Below are 27,711 nucleotides of genomic sequence, written 5' to 3'. Positions count from 1 at the left end.
CCGTCCTTCCCGCCGCGGGCCCGAGGCACGACGCTCTCAACACGTTCCGGCCGGAAATGCAGACAGGCGTCTTCACGTACTTCACGTACAGGCCGAGCGCCGCACGGAAGTCGACCCGCTCTGTCCCGCCCACTAAGCCTCTCTGCGGGGCTTACGGGTCTGACTTCCGGCCGCACCGCTGCGCGTGCGCAGACCCCCACCCGGGGCCCATCCATCCACGAAGCTCAGGCAGGTGACGTCGAGGCCAGGCAACCCGCGAGGGCGGAACGCGCGCTCGCGCGCTCGGTTCCCACAGCCCCCGTGCGGAAGCTCGGGCCGCCAGCTCCGGAAACGGCCTCTCTCGGCCCACCGACGGGCACTCAAAGGGGAGGGCGCGGGCTGTGGGGTCCGCGGTTCTTCTCCAGCACCAGAACCTTCGGCAGGGCCCCTGATTGGCGCCCAGGTGCCGAAGGACCGCTCACGGACGGCACGGACGGCGGCGCTGCGGCCCTCCGTTGGCGTCGAAGCACACGGCCCAGGCGACAGCCCGCCGCGCCCCGCCCCCGCCCCGACGGAAGTGGCGGCCCGTCCTTCCGGCCTTCCTTCCGGCCCGCCGCCCGCCGACTTCCGGCCGGCAGGTGGGCGCGCGCCGCATAACGATCTTATGCGCCGACGGTCGGCAGGCGGCGGCGGCGGCGGCGAGTGGATGGAGGCCTCGGCCCCCGGCCGGCGGCGGCGGCGGCGGCGGCAGGGCTGGCGGCGGGCCCCGGCCGCGGGCTCCCCGCTCACCTGGGCCGCGGTCGTCCTCCTGCTCTCCGCCTTCGTGGCGCGGGCGTCCCCGTCAGGTGAGGCGTGGGCGCCGCCGCCACGGGCTCCGCGGGGCGCCCCTCCCGCCCGGGGCTGGCCTCCCCGGGTCACGTGCGCCCGCCGAACCGAAGAAGCGCCGGTACCGGCCGGAGGGGGTGTGTTCGCGTAAACCCTGCAGAAGACCTTGCGCTCGCGCGTGGTGCCGGTGACCGGAGAGACTGTTGCCGCTCGGGCAGAAGCGCTCCGGGACAACCTCCGAGCACGGTGTCCAGTTAGCCTGGCTGCGAATCGCCTCCCTGGCCCGCCCCCCGGCTGCCCCGCCCCCCCCCCCCCCCCCCCACCCCGGCTGCCCCGCCGACCCCTCCCCCCCTCCCCCCCGGCTGCTGGGTCCCGCAGCTCCCCCTGTCGGTGGTAGTGACAAAATGCAGGGAACCCTGGGACGGCCCAGTGGATTCGGGCGAGCACACTGAAGGGAGGGCTTCAGCCGCCGTCGGGCAACCGAGGAGGTTTTGGCTGCAGTATTTTGTGCTCAGATGTTAGACTGTAAAAATGAAGTATTGGATTAAAAAAACTCAAAAGAGATTTGGTCAAAATGCTAAAAACTGTACAAAGGAGGAGAAACGAGAGCGCTTCTCCAAGGAAGTAAATGTGGAAGGATTGTGGAGGAAGGCATGGGATAAGGAGGAGAAAGGAAAGAAGTGGGAGTGAATGCGTAGTCGTTCTGAGTAGGCGAGAGCTGATGACCTCTAATTAGCCTGCAGGAGAGGATGCTTCTTGGCCATGGCCCATGGTATTGCACCAGATAGGGTCGTGGGGGTGGGGGGTGGGGGGGTGGCGTGTGCGATCTTTAGATCCAGTCGCAAGATGAGACCTGAGGACAGAAGACCTAAAATAGGCAATGCCTTAATTCTTAAGCGCTGAGTAGTAAAGATACTCACATAGCATTTGTACCACCTTCCGTTCAGTCCCTACAATAATTAGCTGTGAATCCGAGATGGCAGTCTCATTTTGCAGATGAGAAAAGCGGAGATGCTAGAGTTTAAGGTGACTTTCCTAAGGCCAGTAAGTGGTCTTCTGACTTTGAATATACCCTCCTCCCACTCTGTTAAATGTTCTTTGGGTGGATGCTGTATTCCGTTTTTTTTTTAATACTGCTCCTCCTACCACTTGGTCTGTGTACACGCTTAGGTCCATTTGCTCATTCAACAATGACTGAAGAATCTCAGAATATATCGTATTTAACTACTATTTAGTTTGTCTTATGTGCAGGATGCTTGGTACTGATTCTTGATAAGTTGACATAAACATTGATCCTACTATTAATGGATCCTGCTATCAATAGAGCTTATAATCTAACGAAAAATTATATACGTGCCTAAAGAGCTATAATACAATACAATGTAGACTGCCACGAAAGAGGTGCTGATGATGGAAGTAAGGGAATATGGGAAGTGATAAGGACAAACAAGGTTTGCAGGAAGAGGGACTTGTGATTTGGGTCTTGAAGCGTGGGGGATTTGGATTTTGGAAAAGAGTATTCTGAGTGGTTGTAGAAAAAATCCTGAGATGAGGTGCAATTGGGGACGCAGTGAGTAGGGTAATTTCACTGGCGCGTAAGGGAGAGAGTGGAGTCAGAAGGGAGATGCCAGATGTTGCAAGAGATTGACTTACCGTTCCTCCTTCAACCGAGATCAGATATACTGTGATACTCTGCTATTTGAATATCTTGGAATTTCTAATGAGGCAGATTGCTCATCATTTCTTTTTGTTTTTGATAGTTGGATCTTTGATTCGATTACCAAGAGGTTTTCGCTTGACCCAAGATAAGGTGAAAATAGTGGGATCATCAAATTTTCCAGGTATTAATAAATAGATGTTCAGTACTTTTAAGAAATTATTTAGCATTTGTTTAAATTTTATGAATCTTGTCCAAAAGGCTAATGTTCCCCAGACATCCTAGTCTCCTAAGGCCCTTTTCCTTCTGTGGAAATGGATTAGAGTTATTTCCATATGGTTTGATTCATCCAGCTCTGATTCTGTTTGCTATAACTGCCTAAGTGGGTGAAAATAATTATTTCTAGAAGCTATCTAATTAAAGTTGTCTATTGTGTTTCTGCTTGTTATTATATAATTATTAGCCATAATACTAAACATATGCAGTTCAAATATGCTAAAATTTTTTTCAGATGAGATCTATATTAAAAGGGTTTTGGATTCATAAGCTTTTGCAGTACTCATATGAGAGGCATAGCAACTAAAACTTTTTTGGTGGTGTGGTGTTTTGTTTTGTTTCCTGGGGTAAATTTGCATGCTTAAAATTCCTCCTTTGAAGTGAACATTCCAGTAGTTTTTAGTACACTGACAAGGTTTTGCAACCATCACTATGTAATACCACAGCATTTTGATAGCTCCAAAAAGAAACATCGTACCCAGTAAGCGGTCACTCTCCAGCCCCTGGAAACCACTAATATACTTTCTCTCCCTATTAATTTCCCTGTTCTGGATATTTTATGTAAGTGGAATCCCTACATGATGTGGTGCTTTGCATTTGGCTTCTTTCACTTAGTATAGTGTTTTGGGGTTTATTCATGGCATAGAGTGTATGGGCACATAATTCCATTTTATGGCTGAGTAATAATCCATTGTATGGATATACCACTTCTTGTGTATCCATCAGTTGATGGATTTGGGGGCAGTTTACACTTTTTGGCTATATGAACAATGCTGTTACCAGCATTCCTGAAGAAGTTTGTGTGTGAATCTGTTTTCAGTTCTCCTGAATATATACCTTAGAACATAGGGTAACTCTGTGTTTAACATTTTGAGGAACTGCCAAACTATTTCTTCAAGAGCCTTTATTATTTTACTTTTATATCAGCAACGTATGAGGATTAAAATTTTACAGCATCCTTGCCAACATTTGTTACTGTTTATCTTTTTTGATTATAGCCATCCTATTGTGTGTGAAGTGGATTTTCAAGTGGTTTTGATTTGCATTTCCCTAATGTCTAATGATGTTTTTAAGATCTTTTTATGTGTTTAATGGACGTTTGGGTATCTTCTGTGCAGAAATGTCTGTTCAAGTCCTTTACCCATTTTTTAATTGAGGGTTTTATTATTATTGGAAGTTATTTTTTATTTTTATTTATTTTTTTTTAAAGATTTTTTTTACTTATTTATTTGACAGAGAGAGATAGCGAGAGCAGGAACACAAGCAGGGGCAGAGGGAGAGGGAGAAGCAGGCTTCCCGCGGAGCAGGGAGCCCGATGCGGGGCTCGATCCCAGGACCCCGGGATCATGACCTGAGCCGAAGGCAGACGCTTAACGACTGAGCCACGCAGGCGCCCTATTGGAAGTTATTTTTAATACATTCTGGATACCAAACCCTTATTAGATACTTGATTTACAAATATTTTCTCCAATTCTGTGGATTGTGTTTTCACTTGAAAAAAAAATTTTTTTTAATTTTTAATTTTAGTTCTAGCATAGTTAACATGAAGTGTTATATTAGTCTCAGGTGTACGATATAGTGATTCAACAATTCTGTACATTACCTAGTGCTCATCACACACGGTAAGTGTGCTCTAATCCCCTTCATCTATTTCTCCCATCCCTCCACCCACCTCCCCTCTGGTAACCATCTGTTTGTTCTCTATAGTCAAGAGTCTGTTTCTTGTTTTGTCTCCCTTATTTTTTTTCCTTTGTTCATTTGTAAACAGCCCAAATGTCCATCTTTGATGAAAGGATTAAGAGGATGTGATATATATATACAATGGGGTATTACTCAGCCATAAAAAAAAGACTGAAGTCTTGCCATCTGCAACGACACGGATGGAGCTAGAGGGTATTATGCTAAGTGAAATAGGTCAGAGCATGACAAACACCGTATGATTTCACTTTGCGAAATTTAAGAAACCAAACAAATGAATAAATGTGTTTTCACTTTTTTGATAGTGTCCTTAAAAGCACACATTTTAAACTGATAAAGTCTAATTTCTATTTTGTTCTTTGGTACTGGTGTGTTAGGTGCTGTATCTCAGAAACAACTGCTTATTCAGCAGTCATAAAGTTTTACTCCTGTATTTTTTCTAAGAATTTCATAGTTTTAGCTCTTATGTTTAGGTCTTTGATCCATTTTGGATTAATTTCAAACAAGGTCAAGATCAAGGTCAAACCTCATTCTTTTGCATGTGAATATTCAGTTGTTCCAGCATCATTTGTTCAAGATATTGTCTTTCCCTATTGAATTTTCTTAGTACCCTGTCGAGAAGCAGTTTGTGGTAGATGTTTGGGCTTTTTTTTGGACTCTAAATTCTATTTCATTGATCTCTGTCTCTGTCCTTATGCTAGTACCACGCTGTCTTGATTTCTGTTGCTTTAAAGTAAGTTTAGAAATCATTAAGTATGTGTCCTTCATATTCAGTCTTTCTCAAGATTGTTTTGGCTCTACGCTGGGTCACTTGCAACTCCATATTAATGCTAGAATCAGGTTGTCCATTTCTGCAGAAAAGCCCATTGGGATTTTAGTAGGGATTGCCTTGAAGTGTAGATCAATTTTGGGAGTGCTACCAACTTAACCATATTAACTTTTCCAATTCATGAACTTGGAGTATCTTTCCATGTACTTAGATCTTCTTTAACTCCCCTCAGTGATGTTTTATAGCTTTCATTGCACAAGTCTTGCACCACTTTTGTTAAATTTATTCCTAAATATTTTGTTCTTTTTGATGTTGTTGTAAATGGAACGGTTTTATTTTAGGTTTTGGATTGTTCATTGCTATTATATAAAAATACAATTGAATTTTTCAAATTGTTGTTGTATTCTGTCACCTTCCTAAATCATTTATTAGCTCTATTTTTTTTTTTAGTTGGTAGGGGAGTTATTTCTTAGGATTTTCTAGATATAAGATCATGTCATCTGAATATAGTTCTATTTTTCCCTTTCCAATGTGGATGCCTTTTGTTTTTTTTTCCTTGCCAGTTGCTCTAGCTAGAATCTTCAGTTCAGTACCGATGGTAACAGTATCATCACACATGGTAAAAGTCTTATTTCTGATCTCAGAGGGGAGGAAAGGTTTCAGTCTTTCGCTATTAAATGTGACCTACCTGTGAGGTGTTTTTTTCTTTTCAGGATTGTTTTATTTTTATTTCCACAGCACAATGGAGATAATTGGTTTTTTTGTATTATTATATTAATCACCATACATTACATCATTAGTTTTTGAGTTTTTGTAGATGAATTTTATCAGATTGAGAAAGTCCCTTCTGTTCCTAGTTTGTTGAGTGCTTTTATTGTGAAGTGTTGGATTTTGTCAAATCCTTTTTCTGCATACATTGAGATGATTGTGTGTTTTCTGTCCTTTGTTCTATTGATATAATTTGGTATTATATTGATTGATTTTTGTATTTTGAACAAGTCATGCAATCCTGGTTGATTATGATGCATAATTCTTTTCCATGCTGCAGGATTGGCTGTTACTATTCTGAGGATTTTTAGGTCTGTATTCATAAGGGAAATTGTTCTGTAGTTTTCTTGTGTTGTCTTTGTCTGATTTTGGTTTTAGGGTAATAGTGGCTTCATAGAACAAGTTGGGACATGTTCCCTCCTCTTCTGTTTTTTTTTTTTAGGAGTTTGTGAAGTGTTGTTAATTGGACTTCTACTTGTTTAGTGAAATTCACCAGTGAATTCACCTGGTGCTGGGCTTTTCTTTGTAGGAAGATTTTTAATTATTAATTCAGTCACTTTACTTGCTTCAGGTCTATTCAGACTTTGTTTTTCATTATGGTTTCTGATGAGAAATAAGCTACTAATTTGAGGATCATGTGTATGTAACAAGTTGCTTCTCTTGCTGCTTTCCAGAGTCTGTCTTTTTGGACTTAACAGATGATTATGATGTGTCTAGGTGTGATTCTCTTTTGAATCTATCCTAGTTTGAGTTCATTGAGCTTATTTGATGTGTAGATTGATGCTTTTCATCAGTTTGGGGAAGTTTTATCATTATTTCTTCAAATATTCTTTGTGCTCTTATACTTTCCACCCTTCTGTGGAACTTGTATTATGTATACAGTGGCGTGCTTGATGGTTTCCCACAAGTCTCTGGGTACTGTTCATTTATTTTTCTTTTTTCCTCTTTCTTAGACTGGATAATCCCAAATTGATCTATCTTGAGGTTTGCTGATTCTTTTTTCTGCCTGCTCAGGTCTGCTTTTGATTCTTACAGTGAGTTTTTCAATTCAGTTATTGTACTTTTTAATGCAGAATTTCTTTTGGGTTTTTTTTTTTAACTTCTATCTCTTTATTGATACTCTTTGGAGAGAAATCATTTTCATACTTTTTTTTTTAGTACTTTAGACATAATGTTCTTGATCGTATTTAAAATAACTGATTTAGTTTTCTTTTTCAACATTCTTCTGGCTATTTGGGGTCTTTTCTGGTTCCATACAAATTTTAGGATTATTTGTTCCAGCTCTGTGAAAAATGTCAATGGTATCTATAAAGAACTTATTAAACTCAACACCCAAAAAACAAATAATCTAGTCAAGAGATGGGCAGAAGATATGAACAGACATTTCTCCAAAGACATACAAATGGCCACCAGACACATGAAAAAATGCTCCACATCACTTGGCATCAGGGAAATTCAAATCAAAACCGCAATGATATACCACCTTACACTAGTCAGAATGGCTAAAATTAACAAGACAAGACACAACAAACGTTGACGAGGACGCAGAGAAAGGAGAACCCTCCTACACTGTTGGTGGGAATGCAAACTGGTGCAGCCACTCTGGAAAACAGTGTGGAGGTTCCTCAAGATGTTAAAAATAGAGCTACCCTGCGACCCAGCAATTGCACTACTGGGTATTTACCCCGGAGATACAGATGTAGTGAAAAGAAGGGGCACCTGCACCCCCCCCCCCAGTGTTCATAGCTGCAATGTCCATAATAGCCAAATTGGAAGGAGCCGAGATGCCCTTCAACAGATGGATAAAGAAGATGTGGTTCATATATACAATGAAATATTACTCAGCCATCAGAAAGGATGAATATCCAACTTTTACATCAACATGGATGGGACTGGTGGGGATTAGGCTAAGTGAAATAAGTCAATTAGAGAAAGACAATTATATGGTTTCACTCATATGTGGAACATAAGAAACAGTGTAGAGGATCATAGGGTAAGGGAGGGAAAACTGAAGGGGAAGTCAGAGGGAGAAAAACCATGAGAGACTCTTAACTCTAAGAAGCAGTTGCTGGAGGGGTGGTGGGTGGGGGAATGGGATAATTGTGTGATGGGCATTAAGGAGGGCACATAATGTGATGAGCATTGGGTATTATATGCAACTGATAAATTATTGAACACTGTATCTGAGACTAATGATGTCCTACATGTTGGCTAATTGAATTTAAATTAAAAAAATAAAATAACTGATTTAAAGTATTTGTTCAGTAAGTCCAAAATTTGGGCTTCCTCAGGGGCAATTTCTATTGGTTGCTTTCTTTTTTTCTTACCTATGATAATACTTTCTTGATTTTTTTGCATGTTTCATATTTTTGGTTGAAAACTGGACTTTTAAAGTAATTTAATGTAGCAACTCTGGAAATCAGGTATGAATGTTGTTAGTGTCTGTTATTGTTGGTATGTTTAATGATTTTTCTGAACTAATTCTTTAATTTCTGTGTCATTTGTCATATGTAGCCACTGAAGTCACTGCTCAGTTAGCTTAGGCTGATATTGGGTGGAGAGTTTTTGACACCTGGAACTAGTTAGTCTCCTAGTCTTTGCTGAGGGTCTTTATGTGCTTGTTGTGGTATACTCTAAACATTGAGCTAGGCAGTTGATTACTTTGTCCTTCACTGTCTGCTGTGCAGAGCATCAATTTCAGCCAGAGGTAAGAACTTAAATTCTGTGTTGACTAAGCGTGCTCAGTCTTGGGCATGTGTTCCTTCTATGCATACATGTGGACTTCTATTTTCCCAGGAATGTGTTAGAACTTTTCAAATCTCCTATAGACTTGTGTTCCCAGCTTTTCCTCTTGGTGTTACCTGCTGCATCGGCATTTACAAAGTTAAATGGAAGCCTCTAATTATTTTTGAAAAATAATCTTTGGGAAAAGGTTTTGTACAGTGGTTGTGCTCTGAGTTAGATCAAGTGAAGACGGACTTGGTGAGTGGTATCTTCCTGGAAAGGGCGAGAGAAGTCAAATAATGACAGTTCTCTGGGAAGGAGGCACTGAAGTCCCTCCAACCCTGTCTGCCCCTCTAGTGGCTGCCAGCCTGCTGGTTCTTACATTGATTGGCATGGTGGTTACCAGAGCTAAGGCAGACGGGGGGGGGGGGGGGGGGTAGGGAGAAGAGGGAGATGGGAATGGGGAAACTTAACAATGCTAGAGCCCACCAGGCCCTTGTAACAATTTACCAGAGACTGAGTGGGTTAGACAACAAAATTTATTGTCTCCCAATTCTGGAAGCCAGAAGTTCAATCATGGAGGCAGGGTTGATTCTGCCTGAGGGCTGTGAGGGAAGGGTCTGTTCCAGTTCTCCTTCCTTGACTCCTGAGTGGCCATCTTCATCCTATGTTTCTTCACATCATGTACCCTCTGTATTTGTATGTGTCCAGATTTTCCCCTCTCATAAGACATCAGTCATTGGATTTGGGCTCACCCTAATTACTCATCTTAAGTTGATTACTTTTGTAAAGACTCTGTGTCCAAATATGTTCACATTCTGAAGTATGGGGATTAGGGCTCAAACATATGCATTTGGGGAGAGGCATAATTCAGCCCATCATGCTAAAATTCAGTTGTTTTTCTTGAATGAGTTTTTCATGGGTTGCTGCAAGTCTTTGATTAATTTCCAGAGTTCTGAAAATGTTGATCCTGACGATTTCCGCCAGTTTTTGCATTACCTTTATGAGGGAGATAATTTTTAGAGTTCCTTACTCTGCCATTTTCACTGATATCACAGCTTTTGTTTTCAAACTACAACCTTTAAGCCTAAATTATAAAATAGACCCATGATAAATACAGAGAACAAACTGATAGGTGCCAGAGGGGAGGACAGTGTGGGGAATGAGCAACATGGGTGAAGGGGAGTAGTAGATACGGGCTTCCAGTTATGGAATGAATTATTCGTGGGGATGAAAGGCACAGCACATGGAATATAGTTAGTGGTATTGTACAAGCATTGTATGGTGATGGATGGTAGCTACCCTTGTGCTGAGCACCGCATAGCGTAGAGACTGGTCGAAACACTGTTGTGCACCTGAAACTGATTTCAATTAAAAAAATAATAATAAACATGAACTACAAAAAAAAAGACTTCTGGGAGTTTACTTTTAACTATATTAATTGTATACATCAACATGAGGATAAGTGGGCATCTTTAAAATTACAGTGTACACTCCCATGATTATGGCATTATGGTCTGTGTATATCTTTCGCTGGAGTTTGAGCATATTCCCCACAGTGGCCTTGTTTGATTATCAATTAACTTCTGTTTATTGTCCTCTAAATGTTACCTTCTTTTTTATTACATGATTTAATGCATTATTACTGATGTACAGGGGCATTATTTACTTCTGTGTGTTGATCTTGTATTAGGAAACTTCTGGGTTCAGTTATGTTTTCTTTGATTTAAATATGTACAGAGGTTAGTGGAGGCTAGAGGAAGGGCAGACCAGGAAGGGTATACCCGTGCTCAGGTGCCACAGAGGAGGCATTTAGATACCTGCCCGAGTAAAACCATGGAAGAACGGTTCAGTGTGCTGCTTAGGGCAGTCTGAGTAGTTTGGCGTCCCGAGGGCAAATAGTTTGCGAAGAGGTGTAAGGAGATATGTAACAGACAGATCATGCCAGAAGAGCCAGTAAGTCAGGCTGAGTAGTGACAACAGTCTAAAATAAACACGTATCCAAGAAGTTAGAAAAAAGAAGTGGAAATTAACTGAAGCAAGTAGGAAAGAAAGAAAAGAGATCAGAGAAGAACAGTAGGTTTAATGGAACCAAAAGCTGTCTTTGGAACGGTTGGTAGGTGAGCTTTTGACAAATGTTTCATGAGTAACGGAAGTACAAAAAAATGCCAGGAGTTGATAAAAGTATGCTGAACTTTATAAAATTACAACTTAATACTTTGAATAATTTTATGTTAATAAACTTTAAATGAACAACTGTAATAAAATATAAATTTTATAATAATTATGTTTTCCTGATTGATAATCAAAAATTTGTTTTTCACCTTTTTCCCCATTGCCAAAAAAAAAAAAAAGTACCAGGCTAAACAGTTTTCCAAAGACAAAGAACACTTTCCATATTCTTTCAGAGAAAATTTATGAAAGAAAATCTGCCCAGTTGATTTTATGTGGCTATTACAACTTTAGATACCTTCCTTAATAATACTAAATTCTAAATAACTTTGATACTGAAATTGAAAAAGGACAAAGATGGTATAAAAATTATACACAGTTGTATTTCTGAATATAGGTACAGCTATCCCAGGAATAATATTTGCAAAATGCATCCAACCGTATTTATTTATTTGTTTATTTTTTTAAAAAGATTTATTTATTTGAGAGACAGAGGGGGAGAGAGTGCATTTGAGGGGGGAAGGGCAGAGGGAGACAATCTCAAGCAGACTCCCCGCTGAGTGGAAGCACCATGTGGGGCTTGATCTCATGACGCATGAGATCATGATCTGAGCTGAGACTGCTTAACTGACTGAGCCACCTAGGCGTCCCCTGAATTTAGCAGTATTTAAATAAAAGAGCATGATCAGTTAGAATTATTCCAGGAAAGCAATTCTAGAAAAGCAATACTATTATCAAACATTCCATTAAAATATTCAAGAAAAAAAAAATGATCACCTCATTCAGTATAGGAAAAAATTTGTTAAAATTCAACACCAGTTAATGATAAAAACAAATAACCAAGAATACAGGGGGACTTTCTTAACCTATGAAAGAGTATTTGTCTAAAAGCTACATTCAGTAAACGGCATGCTATGTGGTGAAACTTGAGAGACAGTCTCTTTAAACTTAAGAAAAATTTCGATTTTTAAGTACAATTTTTATTTTACTGGATCACATACTGGATCTCTGTATTTGGTGAATCAATGAAGGGTCAGCCTGCAATTATTGAGGACTTAACCGGAACCTTTTCTGAAGGCTTACTTATGAGTAAATTCAAGATAATTGAATCTTTACTGTATTCCTTTTGTATCTCTATTTTTGCTTGTTTAATGATCAGTATTCTTTAAATTTTGAAGCAAAGTGAGAGGGGCACCTGGGTGGCTCAGAAGGTGTCTGCCTTTGGCTCAGGTCATGATCCCAGGACTCTGGGATCAGGCCCCATCAGGGACTCCCTGCTCATCAGGGTGTCTGCTTCTACCTCTCCTTCTGTCCCTCCCCCGGCTCATGCTGTCTCTCACAAATAAATAAATAAATGTTCAAAAAAATAAAGCAAAGCGGGAAAAATGCTTAGTAATTAAAATCATAGCATGTATTTATTGACTTTTTAATTACATAATTTTTCAGTTCAATACATCATTGTGAATAATCTGTTATTTCTGTAATCTAAACAATTTTATTGATTCCTTTCAGGTTTGGTATCTTTGAAAAACTAAGATAAAGTCTCAATAGTTTATAATTGTCTTAATTCTTTGTAATTAAAATAATGTTCTGAGAATAAAATAAGTTAGTATAATGAACTCTTCATAAAAAGACCAGTGCATTATTTTCAGATTGAGACATACACACACCCCCAAATAAAATACATGTATATACTTTTGAGTGTTAGTTATTACATGGACTGCAAAGAAATTTAGTTTTCATCAAGTAATTGCAATAACCCAGAGAAAAGTTATGAAACATGCAGCCCGAACTACAAAAATGTGAGGCATTATAGAGCATGAAAGAATATAAATATTATTGGAACATTTTAATATTGTATTTTCAGTGAAAGTATATGTTATGCTTCATCAAAAGAGTCCACATGTGTTATGTGTTACGCCACGACTGCGAAATTCGGAAATGATAGATCCATCATTCCAATGGCATGGGCCAAGAGGAAAAATTATTTCAGGTAGGCTTTTGTTTCAATTATCATAATTACATTAATATATCTGAAATATATGCAGAACAAAGAGAATATTCGTATCTCTTATATATGTATCTGTTTCCTCAAGTTTTTCCCTTTTGATTTCCCTTTGGAGTGAGAGTTTCACAGTGTGTGTGTAGAGTTCTCTAGGCAGCTATATTCCACAAAAATGTGACTTTTTTTTAAAGTTCATAAAGTCATTTTGGTTACCTCAGTCAGACTTTTCTTAGTCAAGTGTGTATGAAGAAGCAGATATAATTCTGGTTTTTGTTAAAAATACAAATGAACCCCTTGAGCTACAGATATACAAATATGGTTTTGTTTGTTTTTCTACGGCCCCACTTTGGGACAATTTGAGACTTTATTAGTAGTTAGAGTTTTACATTTTTTGGTCTTATATTTCTTTCTGACTAAAATCCATACCCATGTGGATTATACTTGAATTAAATATTATTATCCATTAAGGAAAAAAAGACTAAATTTAACATTGAGTATTTTAGTATTAAAAACACGCTTTTAGATACGCTGCATGGTTTGACAGTGATTGTGTATTAATATATTATTGGTGCTGTGCTTACAAAAGAGGGAACTTGGTACTCAGGTGTTCATCCAGAGGAGAAGGTAGACTTGAAACCCATCTAATGGTAGCCTTACAGTTTTCAACAAAGTTTTGAGAAAACAAGATCTTACTGTCAGTAAGATACTTTTTTTTTTCCACATAGAGATTACTATTGGTATGACTGATGTGATCATTTTCTCTATTCAACTTCTTTTGTTGTTTTGAAATGCAGATCTTAGTTTTATTCTAATTTTTCTTTTGCTAAAAGCTGGTTTGTTTTTGCAGCGTAATTTAAAAAATATAAATTAGCTTATGTGTTCTTGTTTTCAGCCTTGATAAATACCCAACTTAATGAATTTTCATCCTGAAGATCTGTTCAATGAAACAATTATTTTTGCATCCTTTCTGAGGAAGTTTTCTTTATTGCTCTATTCACCAAATTTCCTTCCTTCCTTCCTTCTTTAAATCCTATTGGTATTTTGAGAGAGTGCCTGTGGACAAAAACCTACACGTTTGTTTTGTTATGTTGGTTGTGGGAAAGCAGTATATTCATATCAACACTTGCTGAGGAAATGTTCATTGGAAATAGACTTACTTTGTAATATGTTAATTCACATTTTCGTATACTTGAATGATCTCAGCTGTATATTTCTATAATATTTATGCTGATTCTAAAGTAGCTTAAGGTTTAAAGAGGTACTCCTCTCTTTGGGTGACGTGGTTCTTCAGAGTGAATTACTCAGTTCTTAATTAGTGAGTGACCGCCTGGTGGGTGCCATTGCGCTAGGCTTTGTGGGAAATGCGAAGATCAAGCCTGATATCTCTGCCTGACTGTGGTAATGCAGGAGGAGGGAATTAGCAGAGATCGGTAACGGAGATGCTAAGAGATTGTGCACTTAATATAAATTCGTGACATGGGCCAGGTATGAAAACATCGAGTACTGAAAGTGTAACTGGGTTTTATCTTTACTGCTCTGTAATAGCACGTATGTCACGCTGACACGTCTGTTAAATACGTTTACACTTGGTGTGAAAACGCTGTCAGTTCAAAAACAGAAGCATCTAAGTATTGAATTGTTGTATTGTAACAAATGTCACTCCTTTGATTTGGAGATTGAAATCTGAAACATTTTCTTCTCTAAGATGCCATGCCAGTCTTGTAGTTTATCTTGCAAAATATAGTATATGATTGAATTTTGAAACCTTCAACTAGGAGCAATAATTTATTTTATTCACTTTCATAATGGAAGATAGATGTTCAGAAATGTAGTTATAATAAAATCATATTAATACCGTGTTTTTTTATTTATAAAAACTATTCTCAGGAAATTCTGGTATTCTGACATCATGATCACATTTTAGTTTGCAGTACATGATCGCACCATAATTCACTGTCTGCCAGTTTTAAAGCTCATTTGTTGTACTATCATTATGATTTCAGAAAGAACTGGAAATGTTGTCTAATTTTCTTACAGCTTAAAAAGTGGAGAATCTCTTTGGAATCTAGATTAAACTGCACTGTACTTAGTTATCTTTTTGTGAATATTCCAAAGTGAGTTTTCCTAAAATTGAACAAATGAAATCATGTGATTATGTAATTACTTGCACATTCTCCTGGAGAGAAATACCCAGATTGTTTAGATGGGTTATAAAATATAGGGGACCAGTCTTAGATTTGGTCTCTTTCTCCTTCCCTCTCCCCACCTTCTCTCTCTCTCAGCCCCCACTCCCTCCCCATTTCTCTCTCTCTCTCTTTTTTTTTTAAGAGAGACAGAGAGCACATGGGCAGAGGAGAGGCAGAAGGAGAAGGAGAGAGAGAGAATCCTAAGCAGGCTCCATGCTAAGCATGGAGCCTGACACAGGGCTCAATTCCATGACCCTGAGATCATGACCTGACCCCAAATCAAGATTTGGAAGCTCAACTGGCTGAGCCACCCAGGCACCCCTCCTTCAATATTTTTTATTTACAAATGTAATGCATTTTTTGCACAAAGACCTGTACCTCTTACTCCAGCTCTTCTTCCATTCTGATGATTTAACTCATTCTGGTGTGTGGACTTCCCACTTTTCTGAACATATATAAACACATGCATGTATATCTGTTGAATTTTACCCTGTAACTACACTCTTATTTTTAATGAGATGATAGATTATATTTTATTCTACCTGACTATTTTTTTATGGAGTGAAGCAGTTCATATATACAAATGTATATAAGATATATGCAAGTTATGACACACAATAAGACAAACATCCTAGAACCTACAAGTCAAGATCTACCATTACCAAGACTGTCGCACCTCTTAGTAAGTTACTTAAAAATCCTATTCTTTTGTCCCCAAATCCCTGTTAGGTAAACAGTACCCTGACCTTTTATAGTATTATTCCCTAGCTTTTCTTTTTGTATTTGTCCTGTACCTAAATACACCCACACATACACATACTAGTTATTTAATTTTTTGGGCAGCCTTCTTCAGCAAGTACAGTCATTTCCTCCATTTTATATGTGAAAAAACAGGCATTGAGAGAAGAAGGTACTTACCTGAAATCATGTGCCTTGAAGTCTGGCTTCAAAGTTCACAGGTATAATCTAAATGAGGTAGGAATAGGATTTTTCCTTTCTCACCATTTTGTGAGTTTCTGTATTTTGTATCTTTTAAAGAATTTGTCCAATTTAGAGTCTTCTTTCAACTTGTTGAATTTGTGAGCATTAAGTAGTTTGTGATACTTTCTTTAATATATTCAGGATCTGGATGATGTGCTCCATTCTGCTTGATATTGGCTGTATCTTTCCCTTTCCTTTTGGTCTCTCTGGATACAGGTTTAACAATTTTATCAGTCTTTTCAAAGGACCAGCTGTTGGTTTGATTTTTCTCTTATTTTTTGTTTTCAATTTCATTGGTCTCTGTTTTTGTTTTTATTATTTTCTTTCTTCTGTATGATTTGGGTTAAGTTTGCTTATCTTGTGCTGGTTGTGAATTCTGGATTGACAGGTTTTTTCTTTCAGCATTCTAAAGATGCCCTTCTGCATTCTTTTTGCTTGCATGTTTTCTAATGAGAAGTCTGCTGTAATCTTATCCCAGTCCCTCTGTAGACATTGTGTCACTTTTTCTAACGGACTTGAAGATTTTTTCTTTGCCTTTCGTTTTCAGTGATTATATACCTCTTTTTTGTCTTTTATATTTATTCTGCTTAGTGTTCTCTAAGCTTCTTGGACATTTAGTTTGGTATTTGCCATTAATTTTTGAAAATTCTTAGCCATTATGTCTTCAAGTATTTATTCTGTCCCATGCTGTCCCTCCTCTCCTGAGATTTCTGTGACACAGACTTAACACTATATGATATTGTTCCACAGCTCTTGGATTCTTTCTCCTTGGTGGTGGTGGTGGCGGGTGTTTTATTTTTTTCTCTTTGTGATTCAGGTTGGGTTGTTTCTTTGACCTATCTTCAGGTTCATTGATTTTTTCCTTAGCTGTCAAGCTTTTTACAAGCCCATAGAAGGAATACTTCATCTGTGTGAAACTGTGGGGTTTTTGTGTGTGTCTGTTGTTGTTCATTTTGTTTTGCTATTAGTTCTAGCATTTTCATTTAATTCTTTCTTATAGTTTCAGTCTCTGTTGAAATCTCTCCTATCCGGTATTGCATATTATCTATGTTTTCCATTAAATTTTTTGGTACATTTGTCATTGTTATTTTATTTTATTTTTTAAAGATTTTATTTATTTGACAGAGAGAGAGCGAGAGAGGGAACACAAGCAGGGGGAGCGGGAGAGGGAGAAGCAGGCTTCCCGCCGAGCAGGGAGCCCGATGCGGGGCTCCATCCCAGGACCCTGGGATCATGACCCGAGCCAAAGGCTGACGCTTCACAACTGAGCCACCCAGGCGCCCCTGTCACTGTTATTTTAAATTAACTGTCTAATATTTGTGATCTCTTTGTCATTTAAGAGTCTGCCTCTATATATTGTTTGGCATTTTGGAAATGTGCCACTTCTTTTCTAGCCTTCTAATTTTTTGTTAAAGTTGGACATCTTGAATAAGACAGTAGATAGTAAGTATTTTTATGTTTTGAGATCAACACCTTTTTAAAAATAGTGTTATGTCAGGGCGCCTGGGTGGCTCAGTCAATTAAGTGTCTGCCTTCGGCTCAGGTCATCCCAGGGTTCTGGGATTGAGCCCCGCATCGGGCTCCCTGCTCAGCAGGGGAGTCTGCTGCTCTTCTCCTTCTGCCCCTGCTCATGTATTCTCTCTCTCTTGCACACACACTCTCTGTCTCAAATAAATAAAATATATATTTTAAAATAGTATTTTGTCTTTAGTATTATGAGTTTGTGTTAATCTAGTCAAGAATTTGTCTAGGTTTAATATTGGTTGTTGTAGTGATTATTGAAAGCTTCAGATAACTTAAAAGATAGTTTTAGGTGTAGGCTGATTCATGAGAAGTTATTGTTCCCCAATGTCTAATCTTTCCTTGGCTTTGGTTTCCCCTTTAAAAAAAAAAAAAATTATCTGGAAAGAATCTCTTTCTTGCAGTTCTTCTAATTTGATTGCACTGCATTTTTACTAGATTCTTATTACTGATGGGTAGTTGAGGGAGAGGGCCGGTCTTTGATGTTTGGTTAAGCTTAGTTTTTGGCAAGTATGGCATCCCTGGGTCTTGTGGTGGGGGGGTGGCCATCACAAATGCTCTAACCCCTTCTCCAGCTTTAGTGTTGGCCTAGTGACTTCTTGCTAACTCTTCTTCAAGAATGAAGCTCTTTTTTTCCCTTCCTGTTTCCTTCCCTAGTGGTACCAAGTTTCCACAGTGCCCCAGGTGACTATTTTTGTTCCTTCTCTCCCTCTAGATTAAAGCATTGTTCCTTACCAGAAAGTGGGGGAAAGGGGTGTGGGTAGACTTTTGAAAGGGTTGCTGGGGCCCCTCCTCTAGCCAGAACCCAATGGGAGTCTTGCTCAAGATTCCCCTCACCTCCCATTTGATCGCTCAGTTGTTGCTGAAGGTAGGGCCTGTAAGAGGGTGTAACACCCCCGCCTTCTTCCACCGTAGTATCTGTGGTCCTCAGAAGCCTCACATGTTCACACTTGTTGACACTTGGCTTTTAGCAATTCACTGCAAACTCTTAGCTGAGTCTTCTTAAATGCTTGGGTCCTCGTTCTATTTATAGGTCACTGTCCCCAGATTTCAGGTTTGTTGGGTGCCTTCCCACCGTGATCTTTTGATAGGCTCAAGAAAAGTTGTTAATTGACGGTTTGTCTTTTTCCTTATTGTAATAGTGGGATTGATGTTCTCATAGTCAACTTCGATATCTGAGCAGAAACCAAAAGTGTAAGCCTATTTTTAAAAATAGTAAGTTGTAGTGAAATTGTACTTAAATTTTACCATGTAATTTTAGAGCTCTAAGACATGGACTTCGGGCAATCCAGTCCAACTCTGAATTCTTAGATGATCAAGCTAAGTTGTAGAGAAAGAAGTACTAATTCAATTATTCACTGACTATCTGCTGTTGTATGAGTTGTTATAGTAATATCCCTTGGCATCATGAAATTTCCATTCAAACTTAGTTACTTAAAAGTCATTTTTTAAGTGGTGTTATAGAATGGCTTTTTCTCTTGGCTGTGAAATCCTCTGGGTATCTTTTCAAGTGTGCCACTTTTAATTTTTTTAAAATAAGAAACTGAGAGGGTGTTTTATTATGTATCATATGCTACTTGCTTTTCTGGCCGTCCTAATATTTAGCATTGTAGTAGGCATTCAAATATGTATTAATGCACTTATTAATTGATACTTTTGGATTGGGAAAATTTCATTACAAATTATTGCCAAGAATGCATAGCCTCATTGACATCATGGTATTTAAAATCTGTGGGCACTTTTTTTTTCTTTATAGTTTGAGAAGAATGGGTATGAACTCTTCATTATTTTTTAAGTTTTTATTTAAGTTCCAGTTAACATACAGTGTAGTATTAGTTTCAGGTGTACAATTTAGTGATTCAACACTTCCATACAAAACCCAGTGCTCATCACAAGTGCACTAATCCCTCACCCATTTCATCCATCTCCCCACCTACCTCCCCTCTGGTGACCGTCAGTTTGTTCTGTAGAGTTAAGAATCTTTCTTGGTTTGCCCCTCTCTCTCTCTCTCTCTCTCTCTCTCTCTCTCTCTTCCCTTTTCCCTATACTCATTTGTTTTGTTTCTTAAATTCCATGTTATGAGTGAAATCGTATGGCATATCTCTTCTTCTTTTCTATTATTTTTTTTAAAAGATTTTATTTATTTATTAGAGAGAGAGACAGTGAGAGAGGGAACACAAGCAGGGGGAGTGGGAGAGGGAGAAGCAGGCTTCCCGTGGAGCAGGGAGTCTTAATGCGGGGCTCGATCCCAGGACCCTGGGATCATGACCTGAGTCGAAGGCAGATGCTTAATGACTGAGCTACCCAGGCGCCCCGGCATATCTCTTTTTTGACTGACTTATATGGACACCTTTTACCGTATTTACTATCAAGTGTTTGTCTCTGCTGAAATATATAGCAAACATTTGAAAACTTCTTAATCTGTTTTAGAAAAGAGACATGTTATGATAAATATGTAATCTTTCATCAAAAAATACTCATGAAGAAATAGGGATTGCAGTATAAACATAGTCCCAATTTATAACCCTTTTTTCAGCTTCATCCAGGATATGGAAATGGGAATTCTTTTTTTTTTTTTTTTTTTAAAGATCTTCATTTATTCGACAGAGAGAGACACAGCGAGAGAGGGAACACAAACGGGGAGTGGGAGGGGGAGAAGCAGACTTCCCACGGAGCAGGGAGCCCGATGCGGGGCTCTATCCCAGGACCCAGGGATCATGACCTGAGCCGAAGGCAAATGCTTAATGGCTGAGCCACCCAGGCGCCCCAGAAATGGGAATTCTTAAGGCATAATACTCTATGTAAAATCCTTGAGGGAGAATATATCCATCTATCTATTTCTCCTTCAGTATCTGAAGTAGAGCTTGGCATGTACTAGAAACCCAGCACATTTTTATTGAACAAATTAATAATGAAAATTTCCTAAGAACATTCATCTTTTGTCTTATTTTGAGGAAATAAATTTATTCAAAATATATCTCAACTTGAAATTTATAATAAGTTATTTACTTAAAGTAGAAGGGATAAGCATTTGCTAGGATAATGCTTTCCATCGTAATGAATGCCATGTTAAATTATTGTGTGAGTTTTAATACAATGATTTTCAAATGCAAAACTGGTTATGAACTTTCAGAATGACAACTTGAATTGCTTAAGGATTTGTATCTTTTTCAAGTACTTTAACGGTTGTTGTATTTATCACAGGAAAACAATCCTGGGAGGTAATGCTATCGTGTATTATGGTTCTTTGTTTCACAAATGAAGGAACTGGACTTCAGAAGGATTAAGGGATTACCCGAGGTTTACACAGTTCATGAGAAAGAAAGACATATCTAAATCCCACGTCTGAAGCCTGGACACCACCCTCTTTCCCATTACATAGCATAGCTTTCTCCCAGTGTGATACTGAAGTAGTGAAACACGTGGAAGTCAAAAGGGCTCTTACATCCGGTCCTAACTCTCAAGCTGCAACTCTGTGCTTGTGTGACTTTGGACAGGTCCAGTGATCTGATCTTCTGTTTTCTTTCTTGAGCACTCCTTAAGGTTGAGTATCTTGGGTTAGCCTTTGTTCTGGGTGCATTCCTCCCTTTCTCATGTAGTTTGTAGTTTGTAAGCTTACGGAAGGCAGGAAGGCATAGCTTATCCATAAAATACATATATACATAATTACTTCATAGCGTATGCAGATATCTACTGTTTTCATACATCTATGAATATCTGATAGTGCCCACGTCAATGCAAGGAGATCAGAAGTGCATTAAGTACATGTAATTGTTAGTCTCTTACTGCTTAGGCAGTTGGTGAACTCTGGTTAGTAAAAATCAGACATTAAGAAGGTCATCCTGGTACCTGCTGTCAACAGTTGACGCAATGACTAGTTATGCCTCCAACTCCTTTCAGTGATTCTGTAGGTAAATTTGGTGGTTTGACTCTGTTAAGAAAATACTTTGTCATTTTATCTCAGTGTCATGTCATTTAAGCAACTAAATACTGTATCTTATTCCTTTATTAGAGAACAGCACTGCACAAGTCACATCCACAGGAAGCCTTATATTCCAGAACTTTGAGGAGGGCATGAGTGGAGTGTACACATGTTTCCTGGAGTATAAACCGACTGTGGAAGAAATTGTTAAAAATCTTGAACTAAAATATGTTATATATGGTAAGAAGTACATTTAGTTGTATTTTAACATTTCTTGATGTTTTCAAATATTTTAATATCTTTAGGTTTGTCTTAAAGGCACTTTGTCATTTTTAGTCTTCTAATTAAAGAAAAATTCCTGCTTGCCTGTGTTTTACAAAGTTCCCTGTAAAGTGTTAGTGGTGAGGGCAGGTCTTGTTTTTTTCAAGGGAAAGTTGACAGGAACACATAGTTTTAAGCTGATGAATGAAAATGGGGGTTATGGAAATCGTGTTTTCAAATTATTACAATATTACAGCCTGTACTGCTTTTAAATTCTGAGTTTCATGCTTGATGGCACGCTGCCCACCCCCCAGACAGGAGCATGAAATGCCACTGTAAAATCCTTTTCTAAAAGCAATTTGATCTCTGGAAGTTTGAGATTGGGAGACCTGGGTGGATAATGGAGTGGCCAGGAGAACAGCCGGAGCAAAGGTGGCTTGTAAGTTCCCTCTGACCGGGGCGGCCCACGTGCGGCAGAGAGGGTAGCGGCCCTCCCCTGTGCACCTCTCTGATCTCCAGCACCTGTGAATGTGCTATCTCACAACGGCAGAAGGGACTCTGCCCATATCAAGAAGGTAGGGATCTGGGGGCGGAGCAAGATGGCGGAGGAGTAGGAGACCTGGATTTCGTCTCCTCTCAGGAATTCAGCTGGATAGGGATCAAACCATTCTGAACACCTACCAGCTCAACAGGAGATCAAAGAAAAGAAGAGCAACAACTCTCTCATCAGAAAGGCGACCACTTTCTGGAAGGTAGGACATGCGGAGAAGTGAATCCCAGGCGATATTCGGGAGGCTAGACGGCGGGGGAGGGGCCTCCGTGGGCCGCTTCTGGCAGGTGATAGAGCCGCGGAGCACAAAATCGGAACTTTTGAAAGCCTGCTCCGCCGAGGGACGTCACTCTGGTGGCTAAGCGGGGGGTGGAACCCTCCGGGACAGTGTGGACTCAGGACCCTCGGGGTCACAGAAAGACCGGGGGTGCCTGAGTGTGGCAGAGCTCCCAGGTAACGGAGCAGGGAAGCCGGCTGCAGAGGCGGAGCCCGGGCGCGGGCTCTCAGCTCGGGGTTGCCATAAACCATGATCCGTGGCCCAGTCGGGCCCCTGCTCCTCCAGCAGGGATCCAACAAGCGGCAGATCAGGGGAGACTCACGTTCCTCCCCGGGGAGGAGCTGCGCGGGAGTGCACCGCAGGGATCTGCTGGGTTTGGAGACTCCACGCGGGGTCGGGTGCCAGAGATAGAAACGCGCGGTCACAGGCCGGGTGAGCACGGAGTGAGGCCGGAGACCAGGGAGACGGGAGTGACTGACGGCTTTTCTCTGGGGGCTCACTGAGGAGCGGGGCCCCGAGTTCTGGCTCCTCCAGGGTGGAGATTGGGAGGCCACAGTTTTCACTCTCCGCCTGCAAAGCTGTACGGAAAGCTTGCAGGGAACAAAAGCTCCTGAGAGCAAACCCAAGCAGATTACTTAGCCCGGACCGGGCAAGGGCGGGGCATTTCCGCCTCCGGCAAAGACATTTGGAAACCACGGCAACAGGCCCCTCCCCAGAAGATCAGCGAGAACAGCCAGCCAAGACCAAGTGTACCGATCAATGAGAACGGCAGAACTCCAGCGCTAGGGGAATACTGCACATAGAATTCACGGCTTTTTTACCATGATTCTTTAGTCTTTTAAAGTTAATATTTTTTTAACTGTCTTTTTGTCTTATTATTTCTTTTTGAATTTTTCTTTTTCCCTTTTTCAACCAACATCATATCAATCCCTTTTTTTAAAAAAACATTTTTATTTTTCATTTTTAGCATCCTATTCTATCCCTTCATAGTAGTTACCCATATTTTTGGCATATATATATATAAGTTGTTCTCTCTTTAAAATTTTGAGATAGTTTCTTCTAACAAATCAAAATATACCCTAAATCTCTAGTATATGGTTTTTTCTACTCCCCTGCCTGATCACATTCTCTCCCATTTATTTTCTTTTTTCTTTTTTTAAATCCTCTTCTTTCTTTTTTCAAACAACTTCTTATCAATTCCTTTTATAAATTTTTTTATAATTTCCATCTTTACAGTCATATTCCATCCCTTCATCATATCAACCCTTATTTTTGTATATATATAAGTTTTTCTTTCTTTAAAATTTTGGGAGGCACTTTCTTCTAAAAGACCAAAATACACTCCAAATCTAGTGTGTGGCACTGATATATATACCAGCCTGATCATATTTGATCACATTCTGGTTTTTTTTGTTGTTGTTCTGTTTTGTTTGTTTTTGTTTGTTTTTATCTTTATCTTTTTTCTCTTTTTTCCATTTCTTTTTCCACTGCTTCAGGTCTTTTCTGTTTTGTTTAGAGTATATTTTCTGGGGACGTTGTTACTCTGCTAGCATTTTGTTCTCTCATTAATCTATTCTCCTCTGCACAAAATGACAAGATGGAAAAAATCACCTCAACAAAAAGAACAAGAGGTAGTACCGACTGCCAGGGACCTACTCAATACGGACATTAGTACGATGTCAGATCTAGAGTTCAGAATCATCACTTTAAAGATACTAGCTGGGCTTGAAGAAAATATGGAAGTTATTAGAGAAACCCTTTCTGGAGAAGTAAAAGAGCTAAAATCCCAGTAGAAATCAAAAAGGCTATTAATGAGGTGCAATCAAAAATGGGGGGGCTAACTGCTAGAATAAATGAGGCAGAAGAGAGAATCAGTAATATAGAAGATGAAATGATGGAAAATAAAGAAGCTGAGAAAAAGAGAGATAAACAACTACTGGATCACGAGGGCAGAATTCGAGAGATAAGCGATACCATAAGACGAAACAACATTAGAATAATTGGGATCCCAGAAGAAGAAGAAAGAGAGAGAGGGGCAGAAGGTATAATGGAGCAAATTATAGCAGAAAACTTCCCTAATTTGGGGAAAGAAACAGGCATGAAAATCCAGGAAGCACAGAGAACCCCTCTCAAAATCAATAAAAATAGGTCAACTCCCCGACATCTAATAGTAAAACTTACGAGTCTCAGAGACAAAGAGAAAATCCTGAAAGCAGCTCGGGAGGAGAGATATGTAACCTACAAGGGTAGAAACATTAGATTGGCAAAAGACCTATCCACAGAGGCCTGGCAGGCCAGAAAGGACTGGCAGGATATATTCAGAGCACTAAATGAGAAAAATATGCAGCCAAGAATACTCTATCCAGCTAGGGTGTCATTGAAAATTGAAGGAGAGATAAAAAGCTTCCAGGACAAACAAAAACTAAAGGAATTTGCAAACACAAAACCAGCCATACAGGAAATCTTGAAAGGGGTCCTCTAAGCAAAGAGAGAGCCTAAAAGCAACATAGACCAGAAAGGAACACAGACAATATACGGTAACAGTCACCTTACAGGCAATACAATGGCACTAAATTCCTATCTTTCAATAGTTACCCTGAATGTAAATGGGCTCAATGCCCCAATCAAAAGACACAGGCTATCAGACTGGATTAAAAAACAAGACCCATGGATATGCTGTCTGCAAGCGACTCATTTTAGACCCAAAGACACCCCCAGATTGAAAGTGAGGAGGTGGAAAACCATTTACCATGCTAATGGACACCAAAAGAAAGCTGGGGTGGCACTCCTTATATCAGACAAATTAGATTTTAAACCAAAGACTGTAATAAGAGATGAGGAAGGACATTATATCCTACTTAAAGAATCTATCCAACAAGAAGATCTAACAATTGTAAATATCTATGCCCCTAACATGGGAGCAGCCAATTATATAAGGCAATTAATAACAAAAGCAAAGAAACACATCGACAACAATACAATAATAGTGGGGGACTTTAACACCCCCCTCACTGAAATGGACAGATCATCTAAGCAAAAGATCAACAAGGAAATAAAGACTTTAAATGACACACTGGACCAAATGGACTTCACAGACATATTCAGAACATTCCATCCCAAAGCAACGGAATACACATTCTTCTCTAGTGCCCATGGACCATTCTCCAGAATAGATCACATCCTAGGTTATAAATCAGGTCTCAACCGGTACCGAAAGATTGGGATCATTCCCTGCCTATTTTCAGACCACAATGCTTTGAAACTAGAACTCAATCACAAGAGGAAGGTCGGAAAGAACTCAAATACATCAAGGCTAAAGAGGATCCTACTGAAGAGTGAATGGGTCAACCAGGAAATTAAAGAAGAATTAAAAAAATACATGGAAACCAAAGAAAATGAAAACACAAGTATTCAAAATCTTTGGGATGCAGCAAAGGTAGTCCTAAGAGGAAAGTATATAGCAATACAAGCCTTTCTCAAGAAATTAAGAAAGTTCTCAAGTACACAACCTAACCTCCACCTAAAGGAGCTGGAGAAAGAACAGCAAATAAAGCCTAAACCCAGCAGGAGAAGAGAAATAATAAAGATCAGAGCAGAAATCAATGAAATAGAAACTAAAAGAATAGTAGAATAGATCAACGAAACTAGGAGTTGGTTCTTTGAAAGAATTCACAAGATTGATAAACCCCTGCCCAGACTTATCAAAAAGAAATGACCCAAATCAACAAAATCATGAATGAAAGAGGAGAGATCACAACTAACACCAAAGAAATATAAACAATTATAAGAACCTATTATGAGCAACTCTATGCCAGCAAATTAGATAACCTGGAAGAAATGGATGCATTCCTAGAGATGTATCCACTACCAAAACTGAACCAGGAAGAAATAGAAAACCTGAACAGACCTATCACCACTAAGGAAATTGAAGCAGTCACCAAATATCTCCCAACAAACAAAAGTCCAGGGCCAGATGGCTTCCCAGGGGAATTCTACCAAACATTTCAAGAAGAATTAATACCTATTCTTCTGAAACTGTTCCAAAAAATAGAAATGGAAGGAAAACTTCCAAACTCATTTTATGAGGCCAGCATTACCTGGATCCCAAAACCAGACAAAGACCCCATCCAAAAGGAGAATGACAGACCAATATCCCTGATGAACATGGATGCAAAAATTCTCACCAAAATACTAGCCAATAGGATCCAACAGTACATTAAAAGGATTATTCACCACGACCAAGTGGGATTTATCCCCGGGCTGCAAGGTTGGTTCAACATCCGCAAATGAATCAATGTGATACAATACATTAACAAAAGAAAGAACAAGAATCATATGATCCTCTCAATAGATGCAGAAAAAGCTTTTGACAAAGTACAGCATCCTTTCTTGATCAAAACTCTTCAGAGTATAGGCATAGAGGGTACATACCTCAATATCATAAAAGCCATCTATGAAAAACCTACAGTGAATATCATTCTCAATGGGGAAAAACTGAGAGCTTTCCGCCTAAGGTCAGGAGCATGGCAGGAACTATCACCACTGCTATTCAACATAGTATTGGAAGTCCTAGCCACAGCAAGCAGACAACAAAAAGAAATCAAAGGCATCCAAATCGGCAAAGAAGAAGTCAAACTCTCACTCTTGGCAGATGATATGATACTTTATGTGGAAAACCCCAAAGACTCCACCCCAAAACTGCTAGAACTCATACAGGAATTCAGTAAAGTGGCAGGATATAAAATCAATGCACAGAAGTCACTGGCATTCCTATGCACCAACAACAAGACAGAAGAAAGAGAAATTAAGGAGTCGATCCCATTTACAATTGCACCCAAACCTGTAAGATACCTAGGAATAAATCTAACCGAAGAGACAAAGGATCTGTACTCAGAAAACTATAAAATACTCATGAAAGAAATTGAGGAAGACACAAAGAAATGGAAAATGTTCCATGCTCATGGATTGGAAGAACAAATATTGTGAAGATGTCAATGCTACCTAGAGCAATGTACACATTCAATGCAATCCCCATCAAAATACCATCCACTTTTTTCAAAGAAATGGAACAAATAATCCTAAAATTTGTATGGAACCAGAAAAGACCCCACATAGCCAGAGGAATGTTGAAAAGCAAAGC

The 27,711-nt window shown here is 39.7% G+C and overlaps 1 protein-coding gene across 2 annotated transcripts in view; it reads left to right on the top strand.

The window, feature by feature from the left end:
- The first annotated feature begins 586 nt into the window (after positions 1 to 586).
- ZPBP (zona pellucida binding protein) overlaps positions 587 to 27,711 on the top strand; it is a 139,688-nt gene continuing 112,563 nt past the window's right edge. For both annotated transcript variants that reach the window (XM_035026471.1, XM_035026472.1), the window contains exons 1-4: positions 587 to 824; positions 2,565 to 2,645; positions 12,736 to 12,861; positions 21,574 to 21,723. In XM_035026471.1, coding sequence (XP_034882362.1) covers positions 644 to 824; positions 2,565 to 2,645; positions 12,736 to 12,861; positions 21,574 to 21,723 — 538 coding nt within the window. In that variant the 5' untranslated portion in view covers positions 587 to 643. The remainder of the gene's footprint in view (positions 825 to 2,564; positions 2,646 to 12,735; positions 12,862 to 21,573; positions 21,724 to 27,711) is intronic.

The sequence above is a fragment of the Mirounga leonina genome, unplaced genomic scaffold, assembly GCF_011800145.1.
Source record: "Mirounga leonina isolate KUSES-001 unplaced genomic scaffold, KU_Mleo_1.0 Mir_199, whole genome shotgun sequence".
Taxonomy (NCBI): Eukaryota; Metazoa; Chordata; class Mammalia; order Carnivora; family Phocidae; genus Mirounga; species Mirounga leonina.
This window is presented reverse-complemented; position numbering and strand designations above follow the sequence as displayed.